Raw genomic sequence first — 15,844 nt, 5'->3', positions numbered from 1 at the left:
GAGCTGTGCTTCTTCAATCCTTTGAGATGAAATGTCAACCATGTGCGTTCTTCTCAACAAAAAAAAAATCCCAGGCAGAGAAAAATTATGCTGCTGGTGATTGGGAACTTCTTGCAATTAAATTGGCGTTAGAGGAGTGGCGTCATCTCTTGGAGGGTTCCACTCACTCCATAACGATTTTCACTGATCATAAGAATCTGCAGTACTTAACCGAATGCCAAATGTCTGAATCTCAGACAGGCCAGGTGGAGTCTTTTCTTTTCCCATTTTAATTTCACCATTATGTATAAACCTGGTTCCTGCAACAGTCGGGCTGATGCACTCTCTAGGTTATTTGACACTTTGGATGAGGAGTCCACCCCTGAACCTGAGCTGATCATTCCGACCTCATGCATTCTTGCCCATTCTACCACCCTGAAGTCAAAAACTCCTCCTGGCAAGACCTTTGTCCCACTGAGCTAAGAGCTAAGATCCTTCACTGGGGACATCATTCCAAGGTGGTAGGTCATGCTGGGTTCCTCCGATCCTTTCTGCTCATCAGTCACCATTACTGGTGGCCTACTGTCTGCTCGGATGTCAAAGACTACGTTAAGGCTTGTCCTGTCTGTGCTCAGTCTATACTGCACACAATCTCCTGCTGATCTTCTCATGACCTTGCCTATTCCCAAGAAGCCTTGGTCTCACATTGTCATGGATTTTATCGACGTAACATCATCTTTCACATGATACAAAAAAATTGGGCTAACTTGTTTTTTTATTTTTTTTATTTTAAAAGGTGTATTTTTTTCCCCAAAAACAGTGTGACATAAAGTATGGCAATGATCTCCATTTTATTCTCTAGGGTCTAGCAAAGAAAATGCTGATTTTAACAGCAAATGTCAGAAATAGGCCTGGTATCCATGTTCTTATTGTATTTTATGCGTGACCCAAGACAATTCTACTTCTTCTAATGTGGCCCAGGAAGGTCAAAAGATTGAACACCCCTGATTTAAAGCATTATTGAAATAGCTGCTCACCACCAAACAGTTTTGTTAAAAAAATATGTTCCTCGGGGGACTGCCCAGGACCATCTCCACTCCAATCACCTGCTCCCATGCCAATTGTTTACCAATTCCTTCTTGCCTATTAGCCTAGAGAATGTACAGTACTGTTTTCCACTCCCATGCACTTCAATGGGGTTCAGATTCAGTACCTGAACTTTATTTATGTTCCCTTGTTCCTGCCTTAAACCGAGCAGATGTACTTTCAGCAAATCCCTATTCATTACATAAAGTAGTAATGGCAAAAACAAAAATAAAGGTTTAGGTCAAAAACAAAAATAATGATAAAAACAAAAACAAGGTTTAGGTCAAGAACAAAAATAATAGTAAAAACTAAATTAAGGTTTGGGTCAAAAACTTAAATAACGGTAAAAAGAAAATTAAGGCTTAGGTCTGAAACAAAAATAATGATAAAAACAAAAACAAGGTTTAGGCCAAAAACAAAAATAATAGTAAAAACTATATTAAGGTTTAGGTCAAAAACTTAAATAACGGTAAAAAGAAAATTAAGGCTTAGGTCAAAAACAAAAATAATGATAAAAACAAAACAAACAAAAACAAAAACAAGGTTTAGGCCAAAAACAAAAATAATAGTAAAAACTAAATTAAGGTTTAGGTCAAAAACAAAAATAATGGTAAAAACAAAATAAGGTTTAGGTTAAAAACAAAAATAAGGTAAAAAGAAAATTAAGATTTAGGTTAAAAACAAAAATAATGTTAAAAACAAAAATAAGGTTTCCTGGGTGGCAAAACTGGCAATATTTGCCCAAAAGTTTTGGTTTTGCCCCCTGTATACCAAAATGGCAGGCAAAAGAGGTTCAACTTCAAGGACATTTGTTTTCTTTAAAATGTATAGAGTAGCAGCTGATATAAGAACACTAGTACAAGAATCACGCAGCCAACCTCAGAAACATAAGGTGAAAATCAATCTATAGCCCAAAATAAATATATGATTCCCATAAATATATAGTGTAATACCGGTACTGGAGGGTGGATCCGTGGCTTTTGTCACCGTCGTATACGTTACTATTGGAGGTGCTGTGGCAGGAGGTGGTATCACTTGGTCTGCAGGGGAAGATATGAAAAGGAAACATATTTTTTACACAATGCACAACAAAAACACAAAAAGATTTTAAAAGATTTTGTTACATATTAGCAAAGTTCAATTGCTATTCCTACTTTGTCCTTCATCAAATTTCCTATGACTCCTGGAAAGTGATGTGTCCATTTTTAAGTAAATCTGTGCTGGGAATAAAGATACCCAGGTGAAGAAGGCAAATCTCTGAAGGTCTCTGAATTCCAGAAGCCCCTACTTCTTTCCTACAGTGCAACATTCAGGGCCCAGCCAGTCTATATTGAAGCTTAAAGTGGACCTTCAACTTTCCATCTAAATCTTCTGCCCTTGTTGTTTTAACTTTGGATATTAAAACATTTTTTTCCTGCCAGTAAATCCCTTATACAGCCCACTTCCTGTTTCCTGTCTGGTCATTAGCCTAGGCTTATGACATCATGCACATCTCTCTCTCTCACTCTCATGAGGGTTTGCCAGGAAGGGAGGGGGGATGAGTCATAAAAGGGCCAATGAGAGCTGCAGAGCTGGAGGTGTGCCTCTGAGTGTCCATGAAAATCCAGGAAGTGAACAGGCAGCAGCTTAAGCTGCCCACAGTTAAAATGGCTGCAGCCAGACTCAGTGGAGGGAGATTTCTGCAGCATATTTGGCAAGTACAGAATCACGGTATATATATATAAAATAATATGCAAAATGGTTGGAGGGAAGCTTCAGAATGGCAATTTTTTTGTATTACTATTTTTGTGAGCAGACTGCCGTTCCTCTTTAATTGCTGTTAAAGTGTTTGTTAAGCCAACACCTATTTTTTTTTTAGGGGATCTCACCAGCAGCAACACTGACAGTAAAAAAAAAATTCTATAGTAACATAGAACCAGAACTCCTTTGGGATTTTTACTTCTGTTTGTGTTGCTTTTGGAGATTTTTTTTCCCTCACTGCCTGTCTGATGAAACTGCTGTTAACAGCATAGGAAGAGATGGTAAATCCCCCAAATAGAGCTCTGGAATGCAGATAAAACATTGCAGGGGTGCTAGTCCTCTCCCATGCTATCCAAGTACCCTGTCAATTACTGTCCCTTCAATCCAATTTGTGTGGAAACAAGGACATTCCCTATGAGGACACAACTCTAGGAATAAAAAAAAATGTATATAGCTGAAGAGGAAAGTTTTAAATCTGTAATGATATTTTATTGTATAAAAAAAAGCTAAATTGAAAGAAAAAAACTTTTTTGTTCTAAAAAACTCTGAAATGCTTTGAACCAGAATCCTAATTTCAGCATCATTTTAACTGCTTGCCGCCCAGCCGATTGTAATATAATAGAGAGCAGGAGCTCTCCCATCCTGGGTAGACATTATATGAAATCCTCCCAGGTTTGCATCTCATGTACACCCCATGGGCTGTGCCGTGGTGTGATCTGTCCACCGGGCTCAACCAATGACAGTTTAGTGTGGCAGGCCACTGCCACTACCATGTAATCGTTATGACCAATCACAGCAGATTACATGATAATTGTACACAATGGATGGGTTCCATTCCTACAATTCATTGTGTACTATTGTGTTGATCTCCGTGATGGGTCACAGTGATCACATGGTACAGAGAGGGCCCATCGCAGCTCACCTGTACCATGTGATTAGCCGCATGGTGAAAGTATTTTAAAAAAAAAAACATAATTGTGAAAAAACTATTTATTTTAATATCTTAATTTTCAAAAAAACTGTGACAAAAAATTACAACTTCAAAAAACTTGCCATGCCTCTTACTAAATACCTTGGACTGTCTGCTTTTCAAAAAGGGGTAATTTGAGGGGTATTTATACTATCCTTGCATTTTTGGACCTCAAGTAATGAGATGGGCCGTCAGTACATCAGGGCTGATCGATTTTTAGATATATACCATAGTTTGTGGACTTTCCTACAAACTAAATAATATACACGGATTTGGTTATTTTCACCCCAAAATTTAGAAGAATACATCTGGGCCTAAATTTATGAAGAAACATTTATTTGCTTGCAAAAGAAACAGAAACAAAGAGAAAAACAATTTTTTTGTTGTTTACTTAGCAAAAAAAAAAAACACAGTGGGGATTAAAGTGGTTTAAACCCTTTTGTGTTACTTGTAAGCCTTATTCTAGGCTTAGCTATAGGTAGTGGAAATATCTCCTAAATGTTTCAGTAAAAAATGAATAAATTGCGGCGCTAACCACAAAAACATTTACAATAAATAATGAACTAAAAAATATATAAAGTGCAACAAGTGTAAATCACCTCACAAAGTGCAAACTGTGCGATTCAATGGATGCAACTAAAATAATTACTGCGATATTAGATGTGCTTACATAATATATACATGCCAAAAAAATATAAAATCCAAGGACATTAAAAAATGTGCAAAAAAAAATTTTCAAAACCAAAAAAAAATTAATAAATAATTAATGCTCATTAATTCCAGTTCATGCAAATGCTTCGTGAACAATAAACAAAGTCCATGCACAAAGGTGACTTCCAAAGTGTATGCCAATCCAGTGATTCAATTCAGTGCCAAGCCAGTGCACCACCTGTTTCCCCCAGCCTCTCACCTCAAATACTTGATATAGAAGCACAATTTATAAGCCAAAGCTAATCCATCCACATTCGTCCAGCGGCTAGTATCCAGCTGAATCTTTCTTTCCCAAGTTCTTCACCTCTCATCCGTTAAGGTGTACGATACATATAGTATAGAACAAAAGGACAGGGGGGCTCTCATGTGTAGTATACAGATTTAACGTTTTAATAGCGAAAAGTAGCAACTTACATTTAAGTAGACAACAACGAATAGATGTATTACAATCCGAACTTCCGGTCTCGGCCGCGACCGGAAGTTCGGATCGTAATACATCTATTCGTTGTTGTCTACTTAAATGTAAGTTGCTACTTTTCGCTATTAAAACGTTAAATCTGTATACTACACATGAGAGCCCCCCTGTCCTTTTGTTCTATACTATATGTATCGTACACCTTAACGGATGAGAGGTGAAGAACTTGGGAAAGAAAGATTCAGCTGGATACTAGCCGCTGGACGAATGTGGATGGATTAGCTTTGGCTTATAAATTGTGCTTCTATATCAAGTATTTGAGGTGAGAGGCTGGGGGAAACAGGTGGTGCACTGGCTTGGCACTGAATTGAATCACTGGATTGGCATACACTTTGGAAGTCACCTTTGTGCATGGACTTTGTTTATTGTTCACGAAGCATTTGCATGAACTGGAATTAATGAGCATTAATTATTTATTAATTTTTTTTTTGGTTTTGAAAAAAATTTTTTGCACATTTTTTAATGTCCTTGGATTTTATATTTTTTTGGCATGTATATATTATGTAAGCACATCTAATATCGCAGTAATTATTTTAGTTGCATCCATTGAATCGCACAGTTTGCACTTTGTGAGGTGATTTACACTTGTTGCACTTTATATATTTTTTAGTTCATTATTTATTGTAAATGTTTTTGTGGTTAGCGCCGCAATTTATTCATTTTTTACTGTATCACTATTAGTGCCGAGATCACTATTTTTGCAGGCTGCTTCCACACATTAATATTATTTCATATTTTTTTCTTTACACATTGATTAGCAAGGTGAAGCGCACTAGTACCCTCCAATTATATCTCCTAAGTGTTTGCTGTTTAGGAGATATTTCACTTGTAGTTCGCTGATGTCATTATCGGCCCATGTGCTGTGAAGAAACGGTCCTCCATGCCGTTTCTTCCCCAGCACGTGCCATGACCGACGGCTCCTGTGCGCATGCACGGGAGTGACGTCACGCTGGTTCGCCCAGTCACAGAGCCGGTGTCCGCAGCCACGGAAGGAAGAGGGGCAAAGATGGATGCGGCCTGCACAGGGGACAGTGTGGGCTTCTTTTGGCAGGTAAGTGTCACATAATGGGCTAGTATGCCATGCACATTAGCCCATTATGCTTTTAATTTGCAGTGTTTGAACGGAGCAAAAGAGGAAGTAAAACCCATCGGGGTTTACTTCCTCTTCAACTACCACCAAAAGAAAGCTCTATTTGTGTGAAAAAAATTATTACAAATGTACTGAAAGCTGAAATTTGGCCTGTGCAGGAAGGGGGTCAAAGTGTCTGGAATTGAAGGGGTTGAACAAGTTTTAAAAAAATATATATTTTTTAGCTACAATATTTTATTAATTACAAACACTGGTCAAAGCTCCTTTATTTATATATATATATATATATATATATATATATATATATATATATATATATATATATATATATATTTTTTTTTTTTTTACATTATCACCAGAAGAAAGCCAGTTTGTTCTAAAAAACAAGAATACATAGTATGTCATACTTACTTATTAGCTTAATTATTTCCGAAAGGATGTTAGAAATAATACTCCAGATATCTGAAGCTGTTGATGCATTGGTTATCTGACCCGACGTATCTAGAAAAAAAGGTTATTGTAAATGAATGGGTAACGTTTAGTTTGCATAAAATATGTTTCATAGTGACTTTATTTACAACATACATATTCAAATATATTCAAGGCCAAAGCAAAGATATGACAAAATACCTAAGGCACAGACAGACAATAGACATGTGCACTGCCGGAAAATGTGTTTGTTTTCGTTTCATTCATATTTTGGGTTTTTTTTTTCTGTTTTTTGGGTCATTCGTTATGATCGCAATTCGTAAATTCATAAATTCGCAAATTTGAACGAATACGAATTTATGCAAAGTTACAAATTATCTGAAATAGCGAATGCCACATCTAAACAAATGAAATGGAACTAAAAATGAATAATAAATAATAATAATAAAAAGTTTTTTATTTTTATTAATTTGTTACGTTCCATTTGTTTAGATACAGTATTCGTTATTTCGGATGAGTCGTAACCTCGGATAAATTCATATTCGTTACTTTCACTAAAAGCCAAATATAAAAATGTTTTCTTTTGGTGTTTAATAGCACTTTAATAGATGTTGATTTTCTTCAAAATAATTTAACTATGTACAGTAGCTGATGTATGAAAACTGGAACAAGATTTTCATAGTGGCCCCCATAAACGTATAAAAGTAAGGATTAATCTTTTGATCAAAATAATTAAATGATTCCCATAAAAATATATTGTATATTTTGTAAAGTGTAATATCGGTATCAGAGATTGTACTTGTGTTTTCTGTCACAGGTAAGCGGAAGTTATATATACTTTAATAATACATAAAAAGTTCAGCACTCCCTTTACCTTTACTAAAACCATCAACCAATAATCATATATCAATATGTGCTGAAAAAAAAGATAAACTAGTATATACATATATATATATATATATATATATATATACATATATATATATATACATATATATATATATATATATATATATATATATATATATATATATATATATATATATATATATATATATATATATATATATATATATATATATATACATATATATATATATATATATATATATATATATATATATATATATATATATATATACATGCACATGTATAAATCCCCAACAAACTTCAAGTGACTAACATTAATTAATACAGATAATTTGATGCAAGTATTTGTGTATATAGATATTGCAATAGTTCTGAGGAAGCCCAATCAGGACACAACCAAAAGAAAAGAAACTAATTTGTGTAGATTCCCCCAAAATACCTAAGAGACCCACTGAGTCTGATATGTATTTTAAGGGGGTGCTTTAAGCAAAAAAAATTATTAAGTCCCCCAGAAATTTCATAATTGACCCTTCAGGTCTGATGTGGATTTTAAGGGGTGCCTCCTGCATAAAAAAAAGAATAAGTACCCCAGAAAATTCATTCTTAACCCTTCAGATCTGACATGGATTTTAAAGGGGTGCTTCATGCAAAATAATTATTAGGTCCCGCAGGAAATTCATATATGGCCCATCAGGTCTGGTATGGATTTTAAAGGGGGTACCTTATGCAAAACAATGATTAAGTCTCCCAGGAAATTCATAATTGACCCTTCAGGTCTGGTATGGTTTTTTAAGGGGGATCTCCACATTTTAAAATAAATGTGTGCAGTCCTAAAAATCTCTACCAGACCTTTGATCAAAACATGCAGCCTGGCTGGTGAAGAAAAGGGGGGGAACGAGTGTACCCCTTTGCCCTCCTGAACCATGCCAGGAAATATGCCCTCAACATGAGGGGATACTATCATGGCATACCACTAAAGAAAAGCACCCTGTCCCTATTTTGATGATGACAAGGGTCTCTTCACCACAACCCTGGCTGGTGGTTGTGAAGGTCTGTGCGTGGGGGGGAGGCTTATCAGAATCTGCAAGCTCTTTTTAATAGTAACATATCAGAAACCACCCAACTACCCCCACACGGGAATGAGTAAATGGTACATGGTACCACTTATTCACAAAAAAATGTAACCTTTAAATAAAGACACTCAAATCATTGACATGTAATATATTAAAACAAAAAAAAAAGAAGTCCCTTGTTATAATAATTGTAATTAATTAATAATTAATAATTGTCAATCATGATGCCCACCACTCATCAAAAAAAAAAAAAAAACCTGTTGACCCGCCTCACACAACTGACCATGATAGGACAAATATCCGAATGACAACTCCCCAGGTTGTCATCAGCTGTATATAGGAAATGTGAAATATCTGGCTGTACCAGGAGGAAGTTTGTTTGCGAAGGGCAGGAGAGCCGTACAATAATGAATGTCTGCAAGAAACAGTGAAGCATGGTGGAGGTTCATTACAAGCTTGGAGTTGCATTTCTGCAAATGGAGTTGGATATTTTGTCAGGATCAATGATGTCCTTAATGCTGAGAAATGCAGGCAGATACTTATCCATCATGCCATACCATCATGGAGGCATGTGACTGGCCTCAAATTCAGCAGCAAGACAACAACCCCAAACATACAGCCAATGTCATTAAGATCTATCTTCAGCATTAGGAAGAACAAAGGCAACTATTAGTCGTGCACTCCACAAATCTGGCCTTTATGGAAGAGTGGCAAGAAGAAAGCCATTGTCGAAAGAAAGCCATAAGAAGTCCCATTTGCAGTTTGTGAAAAGCCATGTGGGGGACACAGTAAACATGTTAATGAAGGTGCTCTGGTCAGAGACCAAAATTTAACTTTTTGGCCTAAAAACAAAATGCGATGTGTGACGGAAAACTAACCCTGCACATCACCCAAAACACCCCATCCCCACCGTGAAACATGGTGGTGGCAGCATCATGTTGTGGGGATGCTTTTCTTCAGAAGGGACAGGGAAGCTGGTCAGAGTTGATGGGAAGATGGATGGAGTCAAATACAGGGCAATCTTAGAAGAAAACCTGTTAGAGTCCATAAAAGACTTGAGACTGGAGCAGAGGTTCACCTTCCAGCATGACAACGACCCTAAACATACAGCCAGAGCTACAATGGAATGGTTGAGATCAAAGCATATTCATGTGTTAGAATGGCCCAGTCAAAGTCCAGACCACCTAAATCCAGTTAAGAATCTGTCAAAACTTGAACATTGCTGTTCACAGACGCTCTCCATCCAATCTGACGGAGCTTGAACTATTTTTCAAACAAGACTGGACAAAAATGTCACTCTCTAGATGTGCGAAGCTGGTAGAGACATCCCCAGAAAGACTTGCAGCTGTAATTGCAGTGAAAGGAGGTTCTACAAAGTATTGACTCAGGGGGGCTGAGTACAAATGCACGCCACAGTTTTCAGATATTTGTAAAAAATGTGGAAAACCATTTATCATTTTCCTTCCACTTCGATATATATATATATATATATATATATATATATATATAGATAGATAGATAGATATAGATATATATATATATATATATATATATATATATATATATATATATATATATATATATATATATATACAGGGCTGGACTTACCATTGGGCTTGACTGGGCTCAAGCCCATGGGCCCCACCCAGTAGGGGGCCCCCGTGGGCCCTGTTGAGATACATAGGCTTGGCTCGGCTCCGCTCACAGGCATGCCCAGTCCTGCCCTATGATGGACATAACACAGGGACTGAGTGTGACTGTGAGTCGAGCACACTGCTTGGGACTGCGAGAGGACCCGAGAGCCGCCGAGAGGACCCGAGAGCCTCTTGGTGGCGCCATTTTTAAACTACAAGGCTGCAAATGACATTGGACAAGGCTGCAGATGGATGGGCAAGGCTGCGGATGGACACTGATAAGGCTGCATTGATGGGCATTTAAACGTTTTTTTCCTTAAACTTCCCTCCTAAACTTGGGGCGCGTGTTATATGCCGATAACTACGGTATTGTATAGAAGGTAGGGCCCGGAAGTGACTCAAGCCCAGGGGCCCCCACCACCCTAAGTCCTGCCCTGCATATATATATATATAAATATATATATATATATAGATAGATAGATAGATAGATAGATAGATAGATAGATAGATAGATAGATAGATAGATATAGATATATATATATATATAGATAGATATAGATATATATATATATATATAGATATATATAGATATATATATATATATATATATATATATAGATATATATATATATATATATATATATATATAAACAGTACCTGAGGCACTCTGCTATCTATTCTGAGGGATCAATCACACTATGTGCCCTATGACTAGCTCAGGTCACCGTGGGGGCACATGGAAAACAGTTGTAGTCTATGTACCCTTGGAGCGACCTGCGTTAATCAGATCCAGAATAATGCAGCTCTCACGCAGTGCAATGGCAGGACAGGGTGGTGTATTGCGGAGAAATGCAGATATGTGCTGCTGTGTGGAGACTTGAATTAGGTGTGTCACTCATGTGGCCTTTTAATAGATAAAAAAACAAGAAAATTTTTTAAGAATGAATTACATTGTAAAATGTAAGGCACCGCTCATCATCGCTGCTACAAAGCAAACACCAACCACACACTACAATGGACCATTTTGAAGTTCAGCTAGCAAAGCCTTGAAAGCCTAGGTTCACATACTCGAGGTGCATGCTCATTCCCACACCACATCATAGAGACAGTTGTCCATTTTTTTTTTTTTTAAACGCTGCATGGAACCGGTAGGTTGCTGTGGCACCATGTGGTCTCCCAAGCACAAAAACATGCATGTCTGCTGATGCGTGAGGATGACATTGAGAATCAATGGCAACGCCCCCCCCCTCCCCCGCATGTCTGCTAAAGAGCAGCACATGTATGTGCAGGTCGGGAACACGCACAATTACGCACGCATTCCTGAGCTGCACATATGTGAACCTAGACTAAATTAATCCAGCAGCTACAGTTCATAAAGTCCATGCAATATTTCAGTAACAATAATACATACAACTAAATCATCAGTGCTTATACTATTATATCCTCCAATATATATTGTATATTATATCCATTATAAAAAAATAAAAAAATAAAAAAGCCCTGCAAACACACACATACAGTATATAATACCATGAATAAAAAGGGAACAATCATTGGTGAAAGTGTCTTATAGAATCACGATCCTCACTCCAAGCTACATGCTCAACTTTTCCCCAAATCTGTGCTCTTGTGTAACAGGCTGGAAACAGGCAAATTTTATTACCTTCTCATCACAGAAAGGTAAAATAGTTCAGTCTATCATCTCCCTGGCTGTTTACACGTTCTTTTTTTATATTTCAACATGCTAGTAATGTTTTACAACTTCTCTTTATCATTTCACCAAGCGGAAAGGACCTCATATAACAATTCCCGATAAATAATGAAAAATAACCGTTATATACTAGAAACCCTTTTAGTAAAACAACATCAAAATATATAAAAGCTTTTACATTCAAGTGCAAAAAGTGCACACAGCGCTATAAAAAATATTTGAATTGACTGAATTTAATAAAACATGTCATGAGCTATAACAGTTTTTTTTATTTCATTTTTCATTGTGAGTGGAACAGCTTTTTACTGTTTTATGTCATTTTAAGAAACAGATTTACACTAGATGAAGTTTATTTTGCATAATTTTCTGGAAATCCTTTTGGTAATTTTTTGTATTGTTTGCAATTAATTAATTTATTTATTTTTTACAAATTTTACAATTTTTTAAAGTTCTTTAAATGTATAATTATTTAGAATGATTTAAATGTAAACTGATTTACAAAATTTGCACCCAGGATCTTACCCACTAGATATTAAAACTTTTTAGTTTTTTTAAAAGTCTTATTTAAATATTTTTTTATTTTATTGTCAGTGTTTTGTCATTTATCTTTACCTTACAGCCCACTATGTGCAAAGTAATGATGAGAATTGTATAACACTACTTTCCTATTTCTGGAAGTCAATTGGTGCAATATACCTCTCCTTATATTTATATCCTTCCCCCTCCTATGTAGATGAAAGATACTTTTATTTATATAAAATTTATAAAGGATATAAGTCTGGATATGTTCTATCAGCGAAATATTCCATATACTGTAGGGTTTTCCTATTGGGTGCTCTAAGTCATCTTGCTATTGCAATCAGGGCTGGACTGGGACAGGAATTTGGCCCTGGACTTCATCCAGACCGGCCCACTTACATTTTGAGTGTCCCATCACCAGCCCCCTTACATCAGAGTGTCCCATCACCAGCCCCCTTACAACAGAGTGTCCCATCACCAGCCCCCTTACATCAGAGTGTCCCGTAACCAGCTCCCTTACATCAGAGTGTCCCATCAGCAGCCTCCTTAGATCAGAGTGTCCCATCAGCAGCCTCCTTAGATCAGAGTGTCCCATCGGCAGCCCCCTTACATCAGAGTGTCCCATCAGCAGCCCCCTTACAACAGAGTGTCCCATCAGCAGCCCCCTTACATCAGAGTGTCCCATCAGCAGCCCCCTTACATCAGAGTGTCCCATCACCAGCCCCCTTACATCAGAGTGGCCCACTGAGCCATCGGCCCACCGGGAAACTCCCGGTAGTCCCAATGGCCAGTACATGCCTGATTGCAATCGACTGCCAGTAAAATCAGACAATTTACTGTTTCATTGTTTCTTGTTTCTAGTTGACCTCCACTAAAATCAAACCATACTGGTTTCCGATTGATTGCCACTAAAATCAAACCATATTGGTTTGCTTGTTTCCGATTCACTGCTACTAAAATCAAACCATTTACCCGGTTTCCTTGTGTTCCAGTTGACCTCCACTAATCTCAAACCATTTACTGGTTTCTCTGTTTCCAAATGATTGCCACTAAAATCAAACTATTTATTGGTTTCCTTTTTTCCAATTGACCTCCACTAAAATCATACCATTTACTGGTTTCCTTGTTTCCAATTGACTGTCATTAAGATCAAACCAATTATTGGTTTCCTTTTTTTCCAATTGATTGTTACTAAAATCAAACCATTAACTGGTTTCCTTGTTTCCAATTGACTGCCACTAAATTCACACCATTTACTGGTTTCTTTGTTTTCAATTGACTGCCATTAAAATCAAACCATTTACTGGGTTCCGTGTATTTCAAACCAATATTGTACAGCTTCCTCTATAAAAAAAAAAAAGACAATAAAATTCCTTACACAACCCTGATAAATGCTTAGGTCAGTGATGGCGAACCTTGGCACTCCAGATGTTTTGGAACTACATTTCCCATGATGTTCATGCACACTTCAGTGTGGTTGAGCATCATGGGAAATGTAGTTTCAAAACATCTGGGGTGCCAAGGTTCGCCATCACTGGCTTAGGTGCTGTCCCCTTATTATGTGTTTTTACATTCAGTAAAATTTCATGTATTGCTTTGAATACCAAAAACAATTTGATTAACCACTTTCCGACCGGCTCATGCCGATATATGTCTGGAAAGTGGCACGGGTGCACAAAACAACGTCCCCGTACTTCGCTGCGTCATCCGCGGGTGGTGGGCGTGCGCACGCCACTGCACGCCGTGGGAGCGTGCCTACTGGTCCACCGGTGGCCTGTAAACAAGGCAGTTCCCTGTTATGCCTAGCAACATGACAGGGATCTACTGCTCCCAGCGATCGGGAGCAGTGATCTCTGTCATGTTCTAGTGAGCCCATCCCCCCTACAGTTAGAACATGCTGAGGGAACACAGTTAACAATCGCCCCCTAGTGTTTAACCCCTTCCCTGCCAGTGACATTTTTTAATCAGTGCATTTTTATAGTACTGATCGCTGTATAAATGGCAATGGTCCCAAAATAGTTTCAAAAGTGTTTGATATGTCCGCGCCAATGTCGGAGTCATGATAAAAAGATTGCCACTATTATTAATTTAAAAACAAATTAATAAAAATGTCATAAATCTATCCCCTATTTTGTAGACGCAATAACTTTTGCGCAAATCAATCAATATACTCTTATTTCTATTTTGTTAACCAAAAAAATGTAGAAGAATACATACCGGCCAAAACTGTGGAAGAAATTAGTTTTTTATATATATTTTTGGGGGATATTTATTATAGCAAAAAGTTAAAAATATTGCTTTTTTTTCAAAACTGTTGCTCTTTTTTTGTTCATAGCGCAAAAAATAAAAACCGCAGTGGTGATCAAATACCACCAAAAGAAAGCTCTATTTGTGGGAAAAAAAAGTATGTAAATTTTGTTTGGGAACAATGTCGCACAACCGCGCATTTGTCAGTAAAAATGACGCAGTGCCGTATCGCAAAAAAGGGCTTGGTCAGAAAGAGGGTAAATACTTCAAGGGATAAAGTGGTTAAAAAAGGTGAGTACTCACAAGGAAAGAAGCAGAAAAGGCCAAGCAGCACAAGGATTTTCCTCCACTGAGTTTCCATTCGCAGGACCTTTCTCTTCTACTTTTCTAACAATTATATCTGTGTTGAGTCTTGTTCTTGGTCGTTCAGAAACTGCTCTTGTGATAACACTTGACTGGCATTATTTATAGGAGACATGACGCTGACAACATTAGCAACAAAGATGATGCAGTAAACAGAGCCCTAAAAGTGATACAGATGTTAATTTGTAGGCAGATATACATGTTTGTTTATTGTATATGAAGAGGTCAAGAACCTCGTGCCAGCCATCAGATTCATAAAGATGCGTGCTAGCAAATATAATATACGTCCACCGGTAATCTCTGATTCTGAACTTTTATCTTACCTACGTAACACTACTGACCCAGCTTCAGCCTTACCTGTCTTTGAAAATGGAAACTTTGAAAACTCATAAACTCAACATATATTCCCCGTGACGTAGAATAAGAACTTATGAAAACATTGTAATAAAGAAAAAAATGTGTTAAAAAAAGAAAGAGGGCATGCATGTTTATTAGGTAGGATGGTCCAACGTATGGTTTACACTCATAAGATTCCAGCGGAGATGGATCTACGATATCTTAAAAAGTAGTGGTCTTGTAAATCTTGTAAATGGAAACAGGAAACTCATAAACTCAACAAAAAATCACACAGATGACAAGAAAAGAAAATGGAAAACTATAAATAGGAACATGTTTAATCTTTAACAATCTACTTCAGATGCAGCAAAAGTAGCGAGTTTTCCAGCAGAGGTACAGACTTTTTCCCAGTAAACGACACACAAGAGTAGGATCCACAGTGTATTCCTCTCAAGGAAAAAACAGAGCCTCCTCCAAGCGCAAGAAGCTTATAAACTTAAATGTGTTTAACCACTTCAGATCCGCGCTATTGCCAAATGACGGCATTAGCGCGGACCTACATTTTCAGGACTACGTCTATTGACGTCGTCCTGGTTACGAGCGGCCTGCGC

At 37.2% G+C, this 15,844-nt stretch overlaps 1 protein-coding gene across 2 annotated transcripts in view; it reads right to left on the bottom strand.

Annotated features, from left to right (window-relative positions):
* LOC143961277 (uncharacterized) overlaps positions 1 to 15,040 on the bottom strand; it is a 45,472-nt gene extending 30,432 nt beyond the window's left edge. Inside the window, exons 1-3 of one of the 2 annotated variants that reach the window (XM_077470528.1) lie at positions 14,838 to 15,040; positions 6,463 to 6,552; positions 2,019 to 2,105 (exon numbers count right to left, since the gene is read on the bottom strand). In XM_077470528.1, the coding sequence (XP_077326654.1) occupies positions 2,019 to 2,105; positions 6,463 to 6,552; positions 14,838 to 14,895 (235 nt within the window). In that variant the 5' untranslated portion in view covers positions 14,896 to 15,040. The remainder of the gene's footprint in view (positions 1 to 2,018; positions 2,106 to 6,462; positions 6,553 to 14,837) is intronic. The other variant, XM_077470527.1, reaches the window with a different exon arrangement.
* Between the last annotated feature and the right edge of the window lie 804 nt (positions 15,041 to 15,844).

Source organism: Lithobates pipiens, unplaced genomic scaffold (genome assembly GCF_037356315.1).
Source record: "Lithobates pipiens isolate NorthernLeopardFrog02 unplaced genomic scaffold, aLitPip1_a1.2 Scaffold_8, whole genome shotgun sequence".
NCBI lineage: Eukaryota > Metazoa > Chordata > Amphibia > Anura > Ranidae > Lithobates > Lithobates pipiens.
The sequence above is the reverse complement of the archived record's forward strand: the minus strand, read 5'-3'. Positions and strand labels throughout refer to the sequence as shown.